This window comes from Coenobita brevimanus, chromosome 42 (genome assembly GCF_032717465.1).
Source record: "Coenobita brevimanus isolate Jiangsu-jjx chromosome 42, ASM3271746v2, whole genome shotgun sequence".
Classification (NCBI taxonomy): Eukaryota; Metazoa; Arthropoda; class Malacostraca; order Decapoda; family Coenobitidae; genus Coenobita; species Coenobita brevimanus.
The window spans coordinates 3,052,501-3,072,037 of record NC_136995.1 but is presented as its reverse complement, the minus strand read 5'-3'; the positions used below and the strand labels follow the sequence as shown (position 1 = coordinate 3,072,037).

General features: G+C 40.2%; 1 protein-coding gene across 3 annotated transcripts in view; it reads right to left on the bottom strand.

The window, feature by feature from the left end:
- Window positions 1–19,537, bottom strand: part of Dmtn (transmembrane and coiled-coil domain 2 protein Dmtn) — a 130,079-nt gene that overhangs the window by 12,423 nt on the left and 98,119 nt on the right. For all 3 annotated transcript variants that reach the window (XM_080270731.1, XM_080270732.1, XM_080270733.1), the window contains 3 exons: window positions 17,230–17,437; window positions 13,489–13,717; window positions 6,634–6,840 (listed from right to left, as the gene is read on the bottom strand). In XM_080270731.1, coding sequence (XP_080126857.1) covers window positions 6,634–6,840; window positions 13,489–13,717; window positions 17,230–17,437 — 644 coding nt within the window. The remainder of the gene's footprint in view (window positions 1–6,633; window positions 6,841–13,488; window positions 13,718–17,229; window positions 17,438–19,537) is intronic.

Genomic DNA, 19,537 nt, shown 5'->3' with positions numbered 1-19,537 from the left:
TTTTCACTGCCTGAAACATTTTTTGAAGTTGGTTTTCAGTATCTCTTGCAGGTGTTTCGTCGCATTCATCATGATCCCTTCTCTCGTCTCAAATCGGGAACCTTTCTGCAGAGTTTTGAGCTTGGGGAATGACCAAAAGTCGCATGGAACCATGTCTGGTAAGCAGGGAGCCTGACAGACCTGCAGATGTTGTTTTTGGCCAAAAATTCTAGAATAAGTTGAGAAGAATGGACAGGGGTGTTGTCATTATGCAGTGTCCAACTTGCCACTTTCCAAAGGTGTGGTCTCTTCCACTGAACTTCATCACAAAGACAACAGACATCATCAAGGTAGTAATGTTTGCTGACAGTTTGGCCTTCTGGTGCTAATTCTCGATGTACAACACCACAGCAGTCGGAAAAAAAAAAAAAAAAAAAAAAAAAAAAGTCATCACACGAGTGCATTTCACCTTGGTGTGGGCTTGTCATGCATTTTTTGGTCGAGGCGACCTTGCATGCCTTCATCGGGATGACTGTGCTATGGTTTCAGGGTCATACCCATACATCCAAGTCTCATCTCCAGTAATAACAGTCTTCAGAAAGTCTGGATTGCGATTTGCACACTCCAACATGTCTTGAGCAACATTCATCCAAGAGAGGAGATCATGATGAATGCGATGAAGCACCTGCTGGAGATAATAAAAACTGACTGTGAAAAATGCTGGGGAATGTGTGTCAAGCCAGAACGGGCCTACTCTGAAGGAGATTAGTGTCCTAGCTCAACAGGGTAGCTATTTATTTTTTTAGTCTAAGGTCAGAGTCTTCCTGAACAGACCTTGTACATGTGGCCAAGCACTGTACTGTACTCATTTTCGTGGAATGTGCCAAACATGAAAATTAGATTGCACAATCTCAATACAGTACCTGAGTATGGTCAAAACCATTAATCACACAATCATCATGACTGTGCAGTTATGACTGCGCATGGGGCCTTACGCTGCAATGAATCTTTCTCCAAGATATTGCTATTTACAGTGGAATTTCGAATTTTGACAGGCATAGGTGCCAATGAATCTTTCTCCAAGATATTGCTATTTACAGTGGAATTTCGAATTTTGACAGGAATAGGTGCCTAAAAATCACCGCGAAATTCAAATAATCGAAATTTAAACTGAACTTCTTATGGGAAAAATTAGTTTGGGTCCTGGGCCTCCAAACCTCCGGCTGGGGCAGGGAACAGTTTAAGGATTTGAATTTCATTAAATCAGGCTTTACTGATCTACCAAAAGACCCACTGACATGTTGTAAAAATACCCCCGCTAATACCAATACACCAATCCTGTATGAGACAGTCCTAGCATGTATTCAATCAATATGGATGGTGGGTGTTAGCGCCGAAGTGGTGACATGTAGAGGTGTATGGTATGTAGGAGGACTGCTGGGCCTTGATAGCAGGCTGTGAAGCCTATGCCCCCCAAAAAAAATAAATAAATAAAAAAAAAATAAAATAAAATCATGATTTTTTTGCCCACTTTATGAAATATAATTGTGGTTAAGTAACTGTAGTTCTGCATTGTACTGCCATACTGTCAGCAAATGTAGATTGTCTTGTCAGCAAGTGTATACTTGGTGTATTTCTGCCCTTTCCTGTATTGCCATTTCTCCTTTGGCTGCGTCCATCTTTTGACGGGGAATTATCTGATGGCGAACTGACTTGACAATGAATTGTCTTGGAACCATATCTTCATATGCTTCACGTATGAATAAATGATGTTAATTTTTATTCTCTTCTTCACACACATCACATATTAGGTTATGCTCATACTTTTTCTTATAATTTTCCTTCACTACTAGTATTTTGGTTCGCATCAAAAATATTATCTTTGCCTGTTTTGGTTGGAGTCTGGCCCAGAGAGCATCGAAAAGTGAGGTAAGTGGACCACTCCAAACGCAGCGAAATTCGAATAATTGAATTTTAAACTGTCATAATTCAAAATTCCACTGTACCGGTATTCTATTCTACAAATAACTGGAAATTCATCATCATATATGTAATTATTAATATCTTCATCATCATCATATCATTAATAATTACTTTCGTGCCATCAAAAGCATACGGAACTGAGGCTAGGTTATTCAGTCTATACTTAAAGTAGGAGTGACCAACTGTTTGTCCCTGTATAAAAAAAAATAATAATAATAATAAATAAATAAATACAGTGGGACCCCGGAACTCGTACACCTCTCTACTCGTACAACTCGGTTTTCATACAGCATTTTCGTCCAAAAATCGCTCCAGTTTTCGTACGGCGACCCGCTGTTCACACTAAGAGATGCAACGTCATAGGTGCCACATGGTCGCCAGTCTGGCTTTGTCTTCCACCAGCTACGCATCAGTCATAAAGGCTCCATCAAACGTTGTGATAAATTACATATGTTCGTTAGAAAATTGTACATAATCATGGGCCCTACGAAGATTAGTGAGTCAGCTGGAGCTAAAAGAAAAGCAGTGAGAACAACAATTGAGCTGAAAAAAGAACTCACTGAAAAGTTTGAAAGTGGAACCCGTGTCTCCGATCTTGCCATTCATTATGGTATGGCGAAATCTACTGTTCCATCCATACTAAAGAACAGATTAATGTAAAATACATTATTTCTTATGGAAAAAAATGATTCAGGTTTCGAACAAATTGCAACTTGCACGGCCTCAAGGAATGAATTGTGTACGAATTCCGGGGTTCTACTGTATGGGGTTTGATGAGCTTTTTCAGACATTGACGCTTTTGCTAATCAGGTACGTGGATAAACAAACTTCAGCTGTGTTGCTAGATGTGTTAGTGAGGAAGGAGAGAAGAGGAGTGTGGTGAAGCATAAGGCAGGCAGCCAGACAGAGGAAAAAATGGAGGAAACACAAAACTAAAGTACCAGCTTCATACTATCAGTGCAATCTCTTTCACCCATGCTTTCCAATTTGTGCCAGTCACACTGTGCCTTTCAGTTCTTGTGAAGGAAATTTCGATAAAAATAAGGTGGTCCATATATCCACCTCAGCTTGATTCTGCATCATTTCTACTTCCCACAACCTTTTCCATGCTCCATAGTGTCTTCTTTTTTACATCTCCTGATTACATGTTAACAACCAAATTATTTCTGGTCCTCTACAAAAGCAAACTGAGCAGAGTCCACACACAAAACTGAGGAGTGCTATATATGAACCACCCTGTACTTACATTCAATCTAAGATAACAATCAGTTCACTGGATTTTTAGTTCACATCACTCATGTATCATTGTAAGGAACACTATCTGGTAAGTCCTCAATATAAGATACTATTTCTCATATTCTACTTTGCTACTAACCCCTTCATTCCAAGAATGTACTGCATTAGTCACTTTATTCTTAATACTGCTAAACAAGTTGGTAGGTGGTAGCAACCATCATCCACTCACTTGATACAATGCTGCCAACTTCTTCCTTCCCCTTTCTCATTCAATCTCTGTGTCTGCCCTCCTCTCCTCCTACGTCTCCCTTTCCTTCTTGTCACTTTTTATTCTTCTTTTTTCCACTTCAGGTGGCTCTACACTGACTGACAAACCTAATGGTTTCCTGTAATCCAGGAAACCATTTACAATGTTGGGTGGTAACCATACAACCAAAGTACAGAGTGACGGGGAGCCTACTGTGGTGTCAATGTTAACTGGGTGAGTCACGAATGTGGCATCCATCAAGGAACCAAATCTCCACACTATTCTCCGTGTCTTGATGTGACGAGGCACTGTTGACCACAAGGGGACATTGGTTTACTGCATGGGATGGCCCCGCAGGGGTGGTTGCTTACCTGCAGTTGATGGGACTGCTTGGCCAGACAGACTGGGGTTGATCAAAAACTATAACAACTGCTAGACATGCTTAGCAAAGTCCCCTGATTGTGCATTGATCAATGAACAGTGAAATAATCCTTTTCAGTTCAGAAAGTTACTCTCTTGCTCTGAGTAAAATCATCTATCTATCTATCTATTGCCAGATGCCTCAATCCCGTTTGAGGTGGCCACAAAATCATATGGAAAAAAATATATAATATATATTATACTAAAGGGGTTCAGCTCTTGAAAACAAGAAAAAAAAAATAAAGTCCACAACTACTTATAAAGCTGTTTTCATTTTACATTTAATTACAGAACTGAATAATTAAAAGGATAAAAAATGAAAAGCATCCCTAACTTATAATGAGGACCACCTATAGGTTCCTTCTTCCTTAAAAAAGAAACATTATGAATTCTTCTGCCTCTCAACACACCACACTTACAACCTGAACAGCCAGTGTGGGATTCTGGGAGTGACTGGGTCCAGGGGTCACATTCACTGAGCATCATTACTACAATTCTTTCATTTCACTTTGGCCCAGATTTTCATACTTATGTGGTTATTTCACACAGCTCTGTGGCAGAATAAGATGATATTATGGTTCAACATTCTTTCCACTGAACTTCTTCATGACTAGCATAATGTTCTAGTGTTATTCTGTAGTTGTAACTTAGCAATGAAGATAAGAGATGGCAATATTTAGGTCGTGTTGAAGTGAAAAGAATACAGTTTCTACAGTGATCAATTATCCAGAGCAGTTACAGTAACCATACGTGCTCCCTCCGTGTCAACAAGTGGGTTGGTGGAGGGTTAGTGCCCCTCCCAGTCAAACAAATAACTCAAAGTCAAACGGCCATCCCTTACGGGATTATGGCGTCTGGCAATAGATAGATAGATAGATAGATAGATAGTTACAGTAATAAAGAAAATAATTTGCCTACTTTATTTTTTTCACTTTCACTCATTTCATTGTAAAGTGTTTGGTAGTGGTGCGAGAGATGATAGCCTCAGCAAAATGTCAGAATATGACCCCTGAACTATATGAAATAAGAATGAGGAGCCTAAGGGGAGGATGGGGGCCTGTTACCTTTAATCATTCTCACTCTTCAGTCAGACTTCCTAATCAGGGCAAAATTTAGCTACAGTCTTCCAATCTCCATTTCTGTTGGCCATTATTCAAGGCTTGTGCCAAAAGTCATTCACAAAATAATGCATAAAGTTGTAATAATACAGTACCAGACTTACTGAAAATGATGACAGAAGGAGTTGTGCTGGTACTCTGTATGCAGTTTAGGACAAAGTTTGACCAATACTTCACCTCTCATACCTCTCACTTTCCTCTGGCTAATATTCCTATGCTGTGTGTCTCTGCCCTAACATTTCACCTTTTCTATTTTCACTTTCCTCTGCTGTGTAATATTTCTAAGCTGAGAAAGGTTTGCTATGTTTTTCTGATCATAGATGATTCTCTGTGATACAATGCACCAAGGAGGAGAGTGACTTACATGTCCGAAGTGTGAAGTAGATACAATGGAATTGCAAGCCAACTTTTGTCCCTGGCTATTGATGTACAGTCTGCTGGGTAGAAATTTCTACTGTACTGGCTGAGTCTAGAAACTGTTACAGAAAACCTTCATCAACTCTGTGACCTGGTACTTGCAAGGCTTGTTTGTTTTCACCTGATGAAACTCAGCCAACCACAAAAGTTGAATACTGTACTAAGTTGTGGTTTCATGAAATTTGATGAGCCTTAGTTATAAGGCAGGCATGTGTTTCCCTGGCTGTCTGTCAAATCAACCCTCCAATCTAATTACAGGTGCTGGGGAGGGACACCTTCTTGTGGCACCGACATGGCCGGTCAAATAGGCCGTCTGCTATACAAACATCCTCGATTCCAGTTTTCCCCTAAAAGAGGGATGGCAGAATGCAAGAGGACAACTTCAGCCTGCAGTCCACTAGGTTCATGTTCAGATGAGCTTGGGGTTGCAGCTACTAACTACTGTACTCCTACTACTAATCTGACTATAAATGATCATCGGCTGAGCTGATAGGGGTTGGGAACCTTTGTTAGGGCAGAACAAAGTTGCTATAGTTAGTACCAATGTCATCCTCCTTGCCACTACCTCTATTATTGTCTTCATGTCCAAGTATGGTAAGTAGGCTATTTAATGTCACCTCTGTCACCTTTTCCGGTATTCTTTTTTGCTAATAAGTCTATTGTAAATGACAGAGAACTTGCCAATTAAACTTCCACTGCTGACTATAAAACTGCTCCACCAAAATTTCTGAATATAAAGTCTCATCTGCATGGAAAATAATGTGATGTTTTAGAGAACATCCCATTATAATTCATGATATTTTTATGGTGATGTGTGAAAACATGTATGGAAAAATGTTGTGAATATCAGAAGCACATCCCTAACTTATAAAGAACCATCCATTTTATGAATAACTCCTACAAATTTTTCAGTGTATTTCTATGGTCAAAACAACATGGTGGGAAGTGTGAGTTGCTGTATAGAAAATGATGTGAAAGTCTGAAGTACATTCCTGGCACAGAGTATACTGTAAATTGTCTATTAATTCCAATGCTACTGGAGTGTGGCGGGAAGTTGGAGTAATGACGATACCCACAGAATTAAGGATATACAGTATATTCCTGTTGTAACAAGTGCACTGTAGATGTGTATTAATTGTATTGTAAAATTCTGTCATAATCTGGAGGACATCCCTGAGTTATAAACCTGATATTCCTACAGTCAAGGGAGTGTTTTGGGTGGAGTGTGGTTACCTTTGTGGTGGTGCTGGGGTGGTGGAGGAGGGTGCGGGGGCTGGGGGAGGGACTAGGGAGGCCCCCACAGGTAGCGTGGCTGACCCGTGGTGAACCCTCTCCTCCTCCCCTCCCTCCTCCTCACCCGCTAGCTCCTTGATATTGTCCGCAGACCCGAATTTGTTTTTGATGAGGTGCGCTATCTCCTTGGGCTTACTGATCACCGTCCTGGGGGAGAATGGTCAGGGTACTCTCAATGCAGGACAAGACCGCTACTTAACCCCTTAAAGTTGGATGATGCTTGATTCAGTTTATTCTTGCTACTATGTTCAACTAAGGAAGTCCTTTTGTAATGATGGAGTTTGTCAAAGTTCTATATAATCTCCCCAGTTCTGAAATTCAATCTCAAGCTGAATAAAATCATCACGAAAGAGGAAGAATAAAATTCAAAAGACACCCCTGGGAAGAATGGGCTGACCCCTACAATCCAATGATGTTGATTTTATTCTTACTATTACCTGATGACTTTACTCACCTTTGCAATGATTTTCTGAACTGGAGAAGATTGAGATGACCTTCATTAATCCCATCACTACTAAAGGGCTTTCTTAAGCTGATGTGTCTGACTACAGCGAGAACAAAATAAGAAAACACATCACCAGATTGATGGGATTAAGACACGCAGTCAATTCTATCTCTGCACTCTAAATCTATGGCTGTCTTGCCTCGTGTGTGCACTACCACCATATATCTTCACATGGGTACTGCCCATTCAAGTTTAATGAAGAGGCCAAACTGGAGTGCTCTTATATTGTGTCTGTACCAAGCATTAAAACACCCATATCCTCAGTTGCCTAGTCATACATGTGTGAAAAATTATACACTGTACAGCCAGGGATGATGCACAGGTTCTCACATCCTCTACAAGATTAGTTGTACGTGAATGCCTATGGTGCCAGGACTATTGATCAAACTGGTCTGTACTCTCAGCAGCAGAGGTTAATGTCTACTGTACCCAGATCTTTGTAGATCCAGGTTGTCCTATCAAAACTTTGGCCTGCATCTTTCTCCTCTCCCATCTCCACAGCTTCCGTCCTTGTGACCAATCCCTGTAACCCTTTCGCTGTCATGAACACACCTGAGTATGTTATTTTGGCTAAATCCACACCTTTTTCTTCAACTGAGGGAATTTCCACCACAGGTTAGCTATGACAGTTCTGAAACCACTGACATAAAGTTCCCCTCAGCTAAATTGAATAAACTTGAGGTTAAAGGAATAATCTGTTGTATCCATAGACAGCAAAAGGGTCAGTTACTTCTGTACCAAGAGCACTCATTTTGCCTTCACTTGACCAACATGCAGACATTTGCAAAAGATTAATACTTTAGCAGCAGGAAGTTGCGCCTGAGCAGTAGTACACAATTAGCAGACCAGCCTCAACTTATAAGTATATTCTATCATGCTAGACATAAAAAGCAATGCACAGTGAATACAATCAACAAAAATTCTTTACAGGCCAAGTACACATCCTTCCTATGTAAAGCATTTCAAAGGAAGATAACTAAATAACAAGCAAAATAGCAATGATATGTAATGTCTCCTGGTGATTACAATTAGTCCCCATTTAAAGTGGTCTCACTTTATTTCATTATCAATCTTCCTTTCCAACAGGCTAACACAAAACAATTTTATTCAGCTTAAAAGAATGATCTCTTGTAGTGAACGGGTGAATACAGTGGCATAGCTAGGGGGGTCTGAGGGGACCCAGGCCCCTACACTCAGACTCTTAGTCCCCTCCAGTGGCACTTCAATTTGAAGTTTTGGACTGTGTAATGTGTGTCCAGTGTGCAGCAATATGACTTACATTTTGCTCAAATTTGGCAAATATCACTCATTACAATGACAGTATTGTGAACCTTCCCAGAGTAGTGTTTGACCTCTTTATTAATGACGACTTAGTTGTGCCACAGTGTTTATGAAGGCTCAGACTCTTTCAGTTTCAAATGTCTCCAACCTGAATAAAAAATTGTCTGAAGATGGCAAGAACATTTGAAAACAAAATATTTCAGTTGAAGGGGTTACAAGTGAATTAACACTTTTTCTCCATATAATGTTACTTGTGATTCATAATACAGTTGCCCTGAACTCAGAAATTAGTATTTTTTGTGTTTTCAACCATTCAAACATGAGCCAGAAGAATGTATCACTTAAAATGTTTTCACTTAATTCTCTCTTGCCCCTAACTTACTCTAAGCTGAACATCGGCTGGTACTGGCTGAAATAGAACATACAACAGTTGTCCTGTTTCAGAAAGGGTTATATAACAGTAACAGTATTAACTCTCTCAAGCTCCTGTGATTTACTCTCAGCTGCATAAAATCATCTGGCATTAGTCTGAATAAAATACTACAGATGTGACCATGAGAAGGTTAACATTGTACCTGCAAACGTCCTACACTTTAAATGAGGACTAACTGTACACTTCACTACCTATAATATTTAATGTTACCTTAACTCAAATAATAAACCAGCCAGTCCCATGGTACCCCTGAGGAGGTGTAGGGGTTCAAGGCCATGTTACCATATTGCAGAACATTTAACTCTTTGTCAGGTAGCTGCATATAATTATTCAGCAGCAGAAACACTATAAAACACATGTATTTCCTATGTCTGGTGGTCCAGTGGTTTAAGAGCTCCAAACAAGAAGTGGACAATGGAAGCCTATTTCAAAGGGGTGGCTGAGGTTTACTGTTTGCATATTGCCACTAAAGGGGTTGAAATGGTCATTCACCTTCAGTATCTGAACCAACTAACCTAACCCCAAGCTCCTGGTCTCCTGATGGGGCAATAAAGACTGGATGACAGATAAATGGAGACATAACCTTTGTAAATTCTGGGAATAAAAATTTAAATTTTCAGTAGGTTTACTTTATTTTTTTTAAATTCTCATCAAACACCTTCCTTTATTTACCTTTCTTTTCATTTGTTCATTTATTTATAAAGACTTGAACATGTTTGCATGCACTGCCCCTGGTCACCTTAAGGCAGTTCTCCATGCTGCTCCATCTCTAGCAGTCTCTCTATTCAGTCCCTTATCCCTGAGGTCACCACCAATGATCTTATCCCATGTCTTTTTTGGTCTGTCTCTTGCAACTTTACCCTCAACATTCACGTCTCTCACCTTCTCCACCCAGCTGTCATCCTCTATCCTCGCACTTTTAGTACTACAATACTGTACTTATTTTGATCCTTAATATACTTTTTTTTTGCATGTCTCTTATAATAAACCTCATCTGATACATCTACATTCACTTTCGACTTCATCAATCTTCATGACACTCCTTTACTTTCTTCAAAATATTCTCATGGTTTGGCAACACTGCAGAAACAACAATTTCTGTGCACATAACACCCAACCACTCACCACCCTATCCTTCATTACCTCAGAAGGAACATGGAGGCCTGGGGTTAGGATACTCACACCAGTTTATTGCCCTTGAGTGGCATTAAGTGAGCAATTAACCCCAACCATCCCTCAGACTAAAACACTTTACGGCCACATCTGACTGGACTGCCTATCTCACTAGCACTTCAGGCATCCATCTGGTTATACATAAATTTCTGGTGAGGTACCCCTAAGTTTTAATATGTACTGGTATTAACAATTCAGTCTAGTGCTGCAGGGGACACCTTCATATGGTGGTACTGATATTACTAGATGGCACCACTGACCAGTTATACAAACATATCAGCTCCCTCTGTATCTCCCTAAAGGACGATGGTGGACTGCTAGAAACGGACAACTTCAACCTGCAAGTTCACTAGGTTCACATCCAGCTGGGACCACAACTACAACACCCCTTTCAGCCTGATTAATTCAATTTTTGTTACCATCAAATGATTCTACTTATTAAGAAGGACCTGTTGTAGGGACGAAGCTAATGACTGTATTTAGTTCCATCAGTCTAAAAAAATGTATCAGGAGCTGAATAAAACTGTCTGGTATCAGTCAATATGGAAAACGAGCGTAAGTGTTAATACTGTCACCATTAAGTCTGGAAGTCCAGTACAGTATTCTAATCCAGTTAATGACAAATTATTTTTTTTAGCTTAGTGAAATTAAACTCCACAGTTTGAGCAAAATGCTGTGGGTAAACCAACTCCATGGCAGGGGCAAGATAACTTCACAGTAGGGGTAACATACTTGAAGACAAACAACTTGCAGATAAACAACTTGTGGGCAATCGACTCCCTAGTGTGGGGGGAACTGACTTGTGGGTAAATTGACCACACTCCATCCACATCATAAACTTTAACCTCTTCAGCCCAAGGATGCCATTTTTACTTCATTCTTGCTGTTAGTAAATTATATTTACCCAGGTTAGAAAAGATCCCTAGTGGTAAAGAAGCTAAGGAAGACCATATCTACCTTCAGTTTAAAAAGTCTATTTCAATGAGAATAATATATCGTGAAGATCATAAAAATAAGAGAGAAAATGCAGTAATTCCTCACTTAAGACTGTACAGTAGGTGTGTTCCTTAATGCTACTGTTACAAGACAATTGCTTTAAATGAGGGTTACATTTCAGCATGAATTAATATCTAATAAAATATTAAAAGATCATATTCAAGGCTGTAAATAACTCTCTCCAATGATGTACTTGGTGTAGCTATACAGTACTAAATGTTAAAGTCCATGTGTAATTTAAAGAATGTTCGTTGACAGCACTTCCTGTGCTGTATGAAAAGTATTCCAGATTTAATGAACAGCCTTACTGTGAAAAACGTGTTAAATGAAATTGTGTTAAAGGAAGAATTACTGCACATCATCAAACTGAAGTGGCTCAGTGAGGAATAACTCTACCATATGTAATTACCCACTGTACACCTAAGGGTTCATCCACATGTCCTGGAACATGTGCTGTCGACACAACTGGCAACATGTTTGGATACAGGTATGCAGCAGCTATACAGACAATATGCAAATATGTTTCACTAATGCTTTGAACTTACTGGCCGCAGATATGATGTGATCAGCGTGTGGGTACAGGTCTCCCCCCATATTCTCGGATCGCTATTTGTGGGTTTGCATATTCGCAGATTTTTCTGGGAAGTCACCAGCTACATAATTTACCATAAATTCTTCTAACCAAACTCATTAAAAACTTATTTGTTATTATAGTTTTTTATACAGTAGTTCAGTAAATATCTGTAATATTTTATGTTGTTTTCAGGTCCCAGAAATGGTTTACAAAGTCTTTGTGCACACTGCCACAGGAGTCTGTGGCAGTCATCAGCAACATAATTACCCTAAATTCTTATAACCATACCCATTAACAACTTCCTTATTACTAAAGTACTGTATACAGTAGCACAGGATATGTCTGTGATGTTTTATGCTGGTTTCAGGGCCTAAAAATGGTTTTTAGGGGCTTACAAAAGTAATCTGCTACTGTACGGGCATTTTCTGGGGGGAGCATCCAAAATTCACGGATCCCTCTCATTCGCAGGAGTGTGTGTCTCCTAACCCCCATGAATATGGGGGAAGACCTGTATATGACGCAACTAAGACTTTATCATGATGTGGATACTGCCATTCTGCAGGCACTTTGTTCACTACCTTATTAAATACATGTTGCCAGCCCTAGATCGAACACACACGTGGACGTGCCCTCACAGAAAGAGTATCATGCCCCCTACAGTGGGTTTGACGGATACAAAAATAGGCAAGTTACAGTAAACCCTTGATATAACAAACTAATTGGGGGGAGGGGTGGGTCGTTATATCCTAAAGTTCGCTATATCCGATGGCTGTTATTAACCGAGGGATTACTGACCCAAGGTGGCTATATCTGTGCAGCTGTTCGGTCCAATGTGCGCAACCACAACTTACTCTATGAAGTTTCACATGGAGAATTCAATGGTTTATGTAATTATACAGTACAAGTACAGTAAATACCATCCTGTATGAAGTTGTACATATAAATACAATGCCTATAATGTAATGTAGTACTGTTACAGTACACTTACCATGCCAGGGAGCGAACTTCCACAGCATTTAGCGACCAAAGGTCACTATATCCGGCGGTAGTTCGCTCTGGAAATGGTGGGTCGTTATATCCGAAGTTTACTATAAAAGGGTTCATTATATAGAGGGTTTACTGTACTCATACAGGATCCACTGAGCTGGTACCTTAGACTGCCCTAATTTATGGAAAACCGAGCAAAGTACTAAGAAATGCCAAGAGTCATTTGCAGCAGTTGTCTATTTATCAAAATGTCAAATAAGGTAAGTGGTGTGATACTTCCCTGTTGTACTGTGCAACTGAAAATGAGAACCCTCTCCCAACACAAGTGCGACATTATACTATCAAAACAACTGTGCAAAAAAAAAAAAAAAAACACCATCACTAATAGCATCATACCAGTACTGAATGTGACAGCCCTCCCATGCACAATATTCAAGATAGACTATAAGTGTAAGTACCCAAGAGGTCACAGGTGCAGGTATGTGTGCATCTAAAAGAACTGCTGGGTCTTCCTATGAGAACACAGCCCAGAACACTTAATACAAAATAAATAAATAAATAAATTCTTTACTATTCCATCTGGATAGTAGGGGCCAAAGGCTAGGGTAGTTAATTCACACATTTATGGCGAGTAATACTGTACCATTTGCTATTGCCTCAGTGGCACTGTGTTTGTAATAAACCCCAACAATCCCTCCAATGTAAATCTTCATGGGTTACACAAACTAGAATACTTTAACCACCAGACCACCAGTTATCCACAAAAATATACTGTATATATAAATTACATACTGAAAAAAATAAAACGGTTCCCGTATATCGTAAAATAAATGGCTTTGTACTCACTTAAGTCCCTGTCCCACATCCCTGAGCACTTCCTTGGGCTGTCGATGAGCTGTGTTGACCCCGTGAGTGTCAATCTCTCGCAGGCGCCGCTGGTAGTTCTCCAATTTCTTCTGGAGCTGCTGAATCAACGCTGCTGACTTCTGGTTCTTCTTCTCAAACACGGCCTTTATCCGAGGCATCTGCTGGCGGTCCGCGTTGGCCGCGAGTTTTAAGTATTCATTTACATTTTCTGTGGGAAATTTTGGGTTAAGATGATGCTGTAGCTTATGTTTACTCATTATCATCATCATCATCATCATCATCATCTTAAACTTCATCTTTACCATCATCATCATCATGCATCTCACTTTCAAAACAAGACAAATCCTACAGCAAATCCTCAACAAAAAGATCTCTAGAAACACCCTGCTGCGGTGGCCAATTTCCTGCAATCTATCAGATTCATGTCCAAATGATTTAGTTTTGGTTGCTTCAAGAATGGAGGAGGCCAAAGAGAAGTTCAGGAAGTGGAGAATCAGATGGAAGCAAAGGAAATGAAAGTAAACACCTTGAATCTGACGATGTACTGAAGTTTAAGTCTTGACATCCTCAAATGACCTGATTCAGTTTCAGGGAGAGATTCTGGTAGTGAAGGAGTTTATGAAGGATATAATCTAACTCCTCCAGTTGTAAAGATACTTTACATTTCTAAAAACAGTCTGAACACAGCAACAATCAAATAAAATGTAATCAAACTGAAGGAGTTAATGGTGGTAAAACAAGGGCCATGGTCAGCAGGAATGAGGGAGGTAATGCTGTGGGTTGATTGCATAGCCCTGTGCTGTATGTAGAAAGAGAGTTTGGGAGGAATTCTATGCTGTGTACAACTTGTTACACATGGGTCCATAGAAGATGCAATGCTGTTACAGATTTTTTTTTTTTTTTTCTTAATAATTAATTCAAATGGAGAAAGAAAAAACAAATGGAAAAAAAATAAGTCCATGTACCTAAGAGAATCCTCCATTCATAAAATACTTATAACAATTGGATTTAAATTCAAGTGGGTTAAATGTCTGTGGGAAGCAACTCCCAGGAAGTGAATTCCAGAGTAGTAGTAGTTCTGGGGATAAATGAATTTTGATAAGTAGAGGTTCTGCACTGCAGGGGAGACAGTGTGAGTTCATGGGCGCTCCCAGCTGCCCGAGTATTTCGGGAGAAAATGTGAAGGGGAGGCATAATTGAAGCTAGCTCGTCAGAGTACTTCCGGTAAAAATATCGATAAAATAATGCTAAAGAAGCAACATCTCTACGTACTGATAATGGAGGAAGGTCCTGCATAATGGCAGGATTACTGATTAATCTAATGGCTTTATTTTGTATTTTGTCCAACTGCTTCAGTGCAACCGCTCCACATCCACTCCACAGAGGTGAACAGTGTTGGATTTGAGAACGCACATGACTTTTGTATATTGTGGCCATCTGTTGGTCAGTGAAGAACTCACGAATTCTGTACATAAGTCCCCATTTTTTAGAAGCATTTTTAGCAAGGGATTTAACAAAAGCTGTCCAGATTAGGTTGGGGTTTAGAGTAACACCTAGGATATCAATTGTAGTGGATATGGGAATATTGATATCATTTCAAATTATGTGAGAGTCTGAGGGATTCTTTCTGTTGGAGAAATTAATGTATTTAGTTTTCTGAGCATTAAATGAGACCAGATTTTTTTGTCCCTATTGATTAATATTTGAGAGGTCCTGGTTCAGAGAAATTGCAGTGTTTATTTGAGAACTTACAATATCAACCTGTGTAGAGGAGGTTCTAAATGTGTAAGAACTATGAAGAGTCAAGTCATCAGCATAAGAGTGTATTGGGTTGTGAGTGACAGATAGGAGGTCACTGATATGAACGAGAAAGAGGGTTGGCACCAAAACTGATCCCTGGGGTATGCCAGCATTTATGGAATGAAACTGAGAATAAATTCCATCTACCATGACCCGTATTTTTCTATTATGAAGGTAAGAAGAAATCTGAGGAACCAGTGATGCAAGGCCATAGTGTAACATCTTAGACAATAAGGCCTGGTGCCATAATCTGTCAAATGCATTTGAAATATGAAGTGCTACTGTGTGTGTTTCACCATGTTGGTCTATTGTTTTGTTAATCTGATGGGTAAGAAGGCAAAAAATCTCTACACTTGAACGTTCTTGTCTAAATCCATACTGCCGATCATTGATTAATTTATTGATTTCTACATGCTTGACTATGTTTTTTTTAATTAGTGTCTCAAAAACTTTACCGAGAACAGAAGTTATTGCAACTGGCTATAGTTTGATGGGTCAGAAGTTGTCCGGCTATAGTTTGATGGGTCAGAAGTTGTCCCCTTTTTAGGAACAGGAAGGATATTTGCTTCTTTCCAAAATGCTGGAAAACTTGAGGTACGGATGCATAAGCGGAAAAATTTTGCTATTACAGGAGCCAACACTGAGGAGCAATTTTTAAGTACTACTGAAGGAATTTCATCTGGACCAGTAGCTTTGCCTGCTGTGAGATTCTGTAATACAGCTTGTATATATCTGGTGTGAATCATGAAAGGAGGTATTTCAGGGGAATCAAAATCAAGTACAGGAATATTGTGATTTTCTGTATTTAGGGTTGAGTTTGTTGATGGTGGTTATAGCAGTAGTAGTAGTAGTAGTAGCAGTAATAGTCTCAACCCCTGGCTCAAGTGAACATGAACTCAGTGGAGTGAAGGCTGAAGGTCCACTCGTTTTGTAGTCCGCCATCCTCCTTTTAGGGGGATAGGGAAGTAGTTGAGGGAAACTCATATAATCAAGCAGTAGAGCTACCCAGTTACATCAGTGCCACCACACGAAGGCATCCCTCTCCAGCACAAGTGTTACAGGTAGAATAGAAGCTGTGACAAATTTTCAGTGTGTGGTATGCAGGGGCATTTGAACTGTCAACAGTAAACTGAAAAGTGTCAAATGAGAAGACAGCCTCTTAGAATGTGTGATGGAGTTTTGTTATCTACAGAATGTGTTGAGTGCAGGAGGAGGAACTGGAGCTACTTTCACTGCTAGACTGAGAAATGAGTGGAAGAGATTTAATGAACTGTGCTTCTCCTAACCATGATGGGGTTCTCCTTTATACCATGGGAAATCTATACAAAACATGTATGAGAAGTGTTATGTTGTATGGCAATGAGAGAAAATGTTGAGATGTTCATTCTTTCCTTCTTTCTTCTGTCTATGGGTGGTTCTACACTGAATGACATCCCAAACGGTTTCCTGTTCACCAGGAAACCATTTACTATGCTGGGTGGTAACCATATACCCAAACTATGGTGCCTGGAGGTTTTAGTGGGTAATTAAGGCACTCCAACCAGATTATGCCAGTGTCAGTTTATATCCAAAGGGTGGTTGGGGTTTATTGCTCACATAATGCCACTAAGGGATGAGTGAGGCTGGCCACTCTCATCTTAAATGTCAGGACCAACCAGCCTAGCCCCGGGCTCCTACGCTCCTCATGAGGCAACACAGAATTAGATGATCTATGTGTGTATGTATGTGGAAGAGTAGGGTCTCACTAAGCGACAGAACTGCGAATGGTGTGCTGCATGAGATTTGGCATAGGGCCTAATGAAATATCAGAGTGGTAATGCAAGTCAGAAGGTGACATACTGAGAGAAGTGAAGAAAAGAACAAAAAGTCCTAAAAAAAAAACAAAAAGTCCTATGGTGCAGATACGATGGAGTGACTCACCATCTCTCAGATTCTGCTCCTCCCTAATCAGGTCCTTGGTCTTCTGTATCTTGGCTATGGTGTGCTCCCGGACTTCTCTGGTTCTCTGGCCAAGTGGGGTGGTGCTGGTGTGGTCGTCCCCCTCATCACCACCTGCACCCCCTCCATCCCTTAATGTTTCCACTAGCTCACCTGATCCATTTGACACGCCCGAGGACGGCACCACCTCCTGTAAATAAGTGAGAGTAAGGATAAGTGAAAGTATGGTCTGTATTGTAGGTGACTTTGGTGACTCTAACACCACATCCTCAGCAGTTTATTCATTTTTTTTATTTTTTTATGTACAACTCTGGCCACAGGCTTAATACAGTAGTCCATACCCTGAAACTCAGCCATCCTCCTACATAACATAGACTGGCACATGTCACCACTTCAGCACTAACACCCTATGTCCATACTGCATACATGCTAGGGTTGTCTCATAGGGGATTGTAAGACGGTAAATAAAACCCACACTTGTAGACGAAGAAGATATTTAACAAACAGGTTCGGTAAAGAGTGATTCATCCAGCCATAGGGGATTGGCATAGTGCTATTAGTGGGAGAGTTTTTACATGTCAGTCTTACAGTAGATCAGTAAAGTCTGTTTAATGAAATGCAAATCCTTTAACTGTTTCCTGCTCCAGCAAGGATTTGAACCTGAGCCATTGGGACAGCAGGCCACCTCTCTAACATCCTCAATATCCTTTTACTTGCTACTGATGCAAACTTTCTAATATTAAAACAAAATAAACAGTGTGAAATAGAATGTTCAGGTGTACCATGCAAACTAATTTCCTATGGAGCGGTGCTACAAACCCTGCTTATGCCACTTGAAATACAGCCCTAAGTGGGAGCATACAGGGAAATGAAGGGTAATGCCCAAGCAGGTGGCTTGAGACAGAAAACAGTAACTCTATCTGTTGACTAGTACTGGAGAATAACAAGGAACATAGCAGGAAATGCTGTAGACATGCAAGACCACACAGAAGACATATATATTGCAACTTATTAGGCTCACGCATCATCATCATCATCATGACTTTTTCCCACCTACAAATGGAGCTGGGTAGGACCAGGAACTTGAGAGAAAGAGAGAAAAAAAAGCAGGTAGGTAAGTAGGTAGATAGGCAGGCAAGGCAGAGGTAGGGTTGTGTATTTACCTAGTTGTATAATTATTCCCTTGTACAAAGGAAAAGGGGAAAAAGAAGTGTGTGGTAATCATAGGGGCATTTGTTTTCTTAGTATAATAGGAAAAGTGTATGGTAGAATACTTATTGACAGAGTTAGGGAAATAACAGAGGAATTAGTTGGAGAAGAACAGGGAGGCTTTAGGAAGGGAAGAGGTTGTGTAGATCAGACATTCATTCTTAGATCTTTAGTGGAAAAGTAGAGAAGGGAAAGAAGTTGTATGCAGCTTTCATGGATTTGGAGAAAGCATATGACAGGGTGGATGGACAAGGATTGTGGAAAGTATTAAGAATATATGGAGTAGATGGGAAGTTGTTGAATGCTGTGAAGAGTATGTATGATGGTGCTAAGGCTGCAGTGCATGTGGATGGTGAACTGAGTGAATTTTTCCCTCTGAAGGTTGGGTTGAAACAGGGATGTGTCATGTCTCCATGGTTGTTCAATCTGTACATGGATGGGGTAATAAAAGAGGTACAAGGTAGGGTATTGGATGTTGGAGTGGCCCTAGTGAGAAAGGGTAGTGTTTGGAAACTCCCTGTACTGTTGTTTGCAGATGATACTGTGTTGTTGAGTGAAGACAAAGGGGAGCTGCAAGGCTTGGTGGATGAGTTTGAGAGAGTGTGTAAGAAACGGAATCTAAAGGTGAATGTAGGGAAGAGTAAAGTGATGGTCTTTGAGAGAGGTGAAATCAGTGAATGTACATCGAGGTTGGATGGTGAGGAATTGGAAAATGTGAGTACGTTTAAGTACTTGGGTAGTGTGATGAGTAAGGATGGAGGTTTGGAGGGTGAAGTGCTTGAAAGGATACAGCAGGGAAGAAAGGTTGCTGGTTCCCTGAAAGCAGTGATAAGAAACAGGGAAGTGAGCATGCAAGTGAAAAAGTTACTACATGACAGTATTGTAATACCAACTCTAACGTATGGAAGTGAAGCTTGGACATTGTTGGAAAGGAACAAGTCAAGAGTAAGAGCAGTGGAAATGAGTTATTTAAGAGGAGCCTGTGGAGTTACATGGAGAGACAGGCTGACAAATGAAGATATAAAGGAGTGCTGTGGTGTGGATGTGGATGTGATAGGAAGTGTTAGGAGGAATACACTGA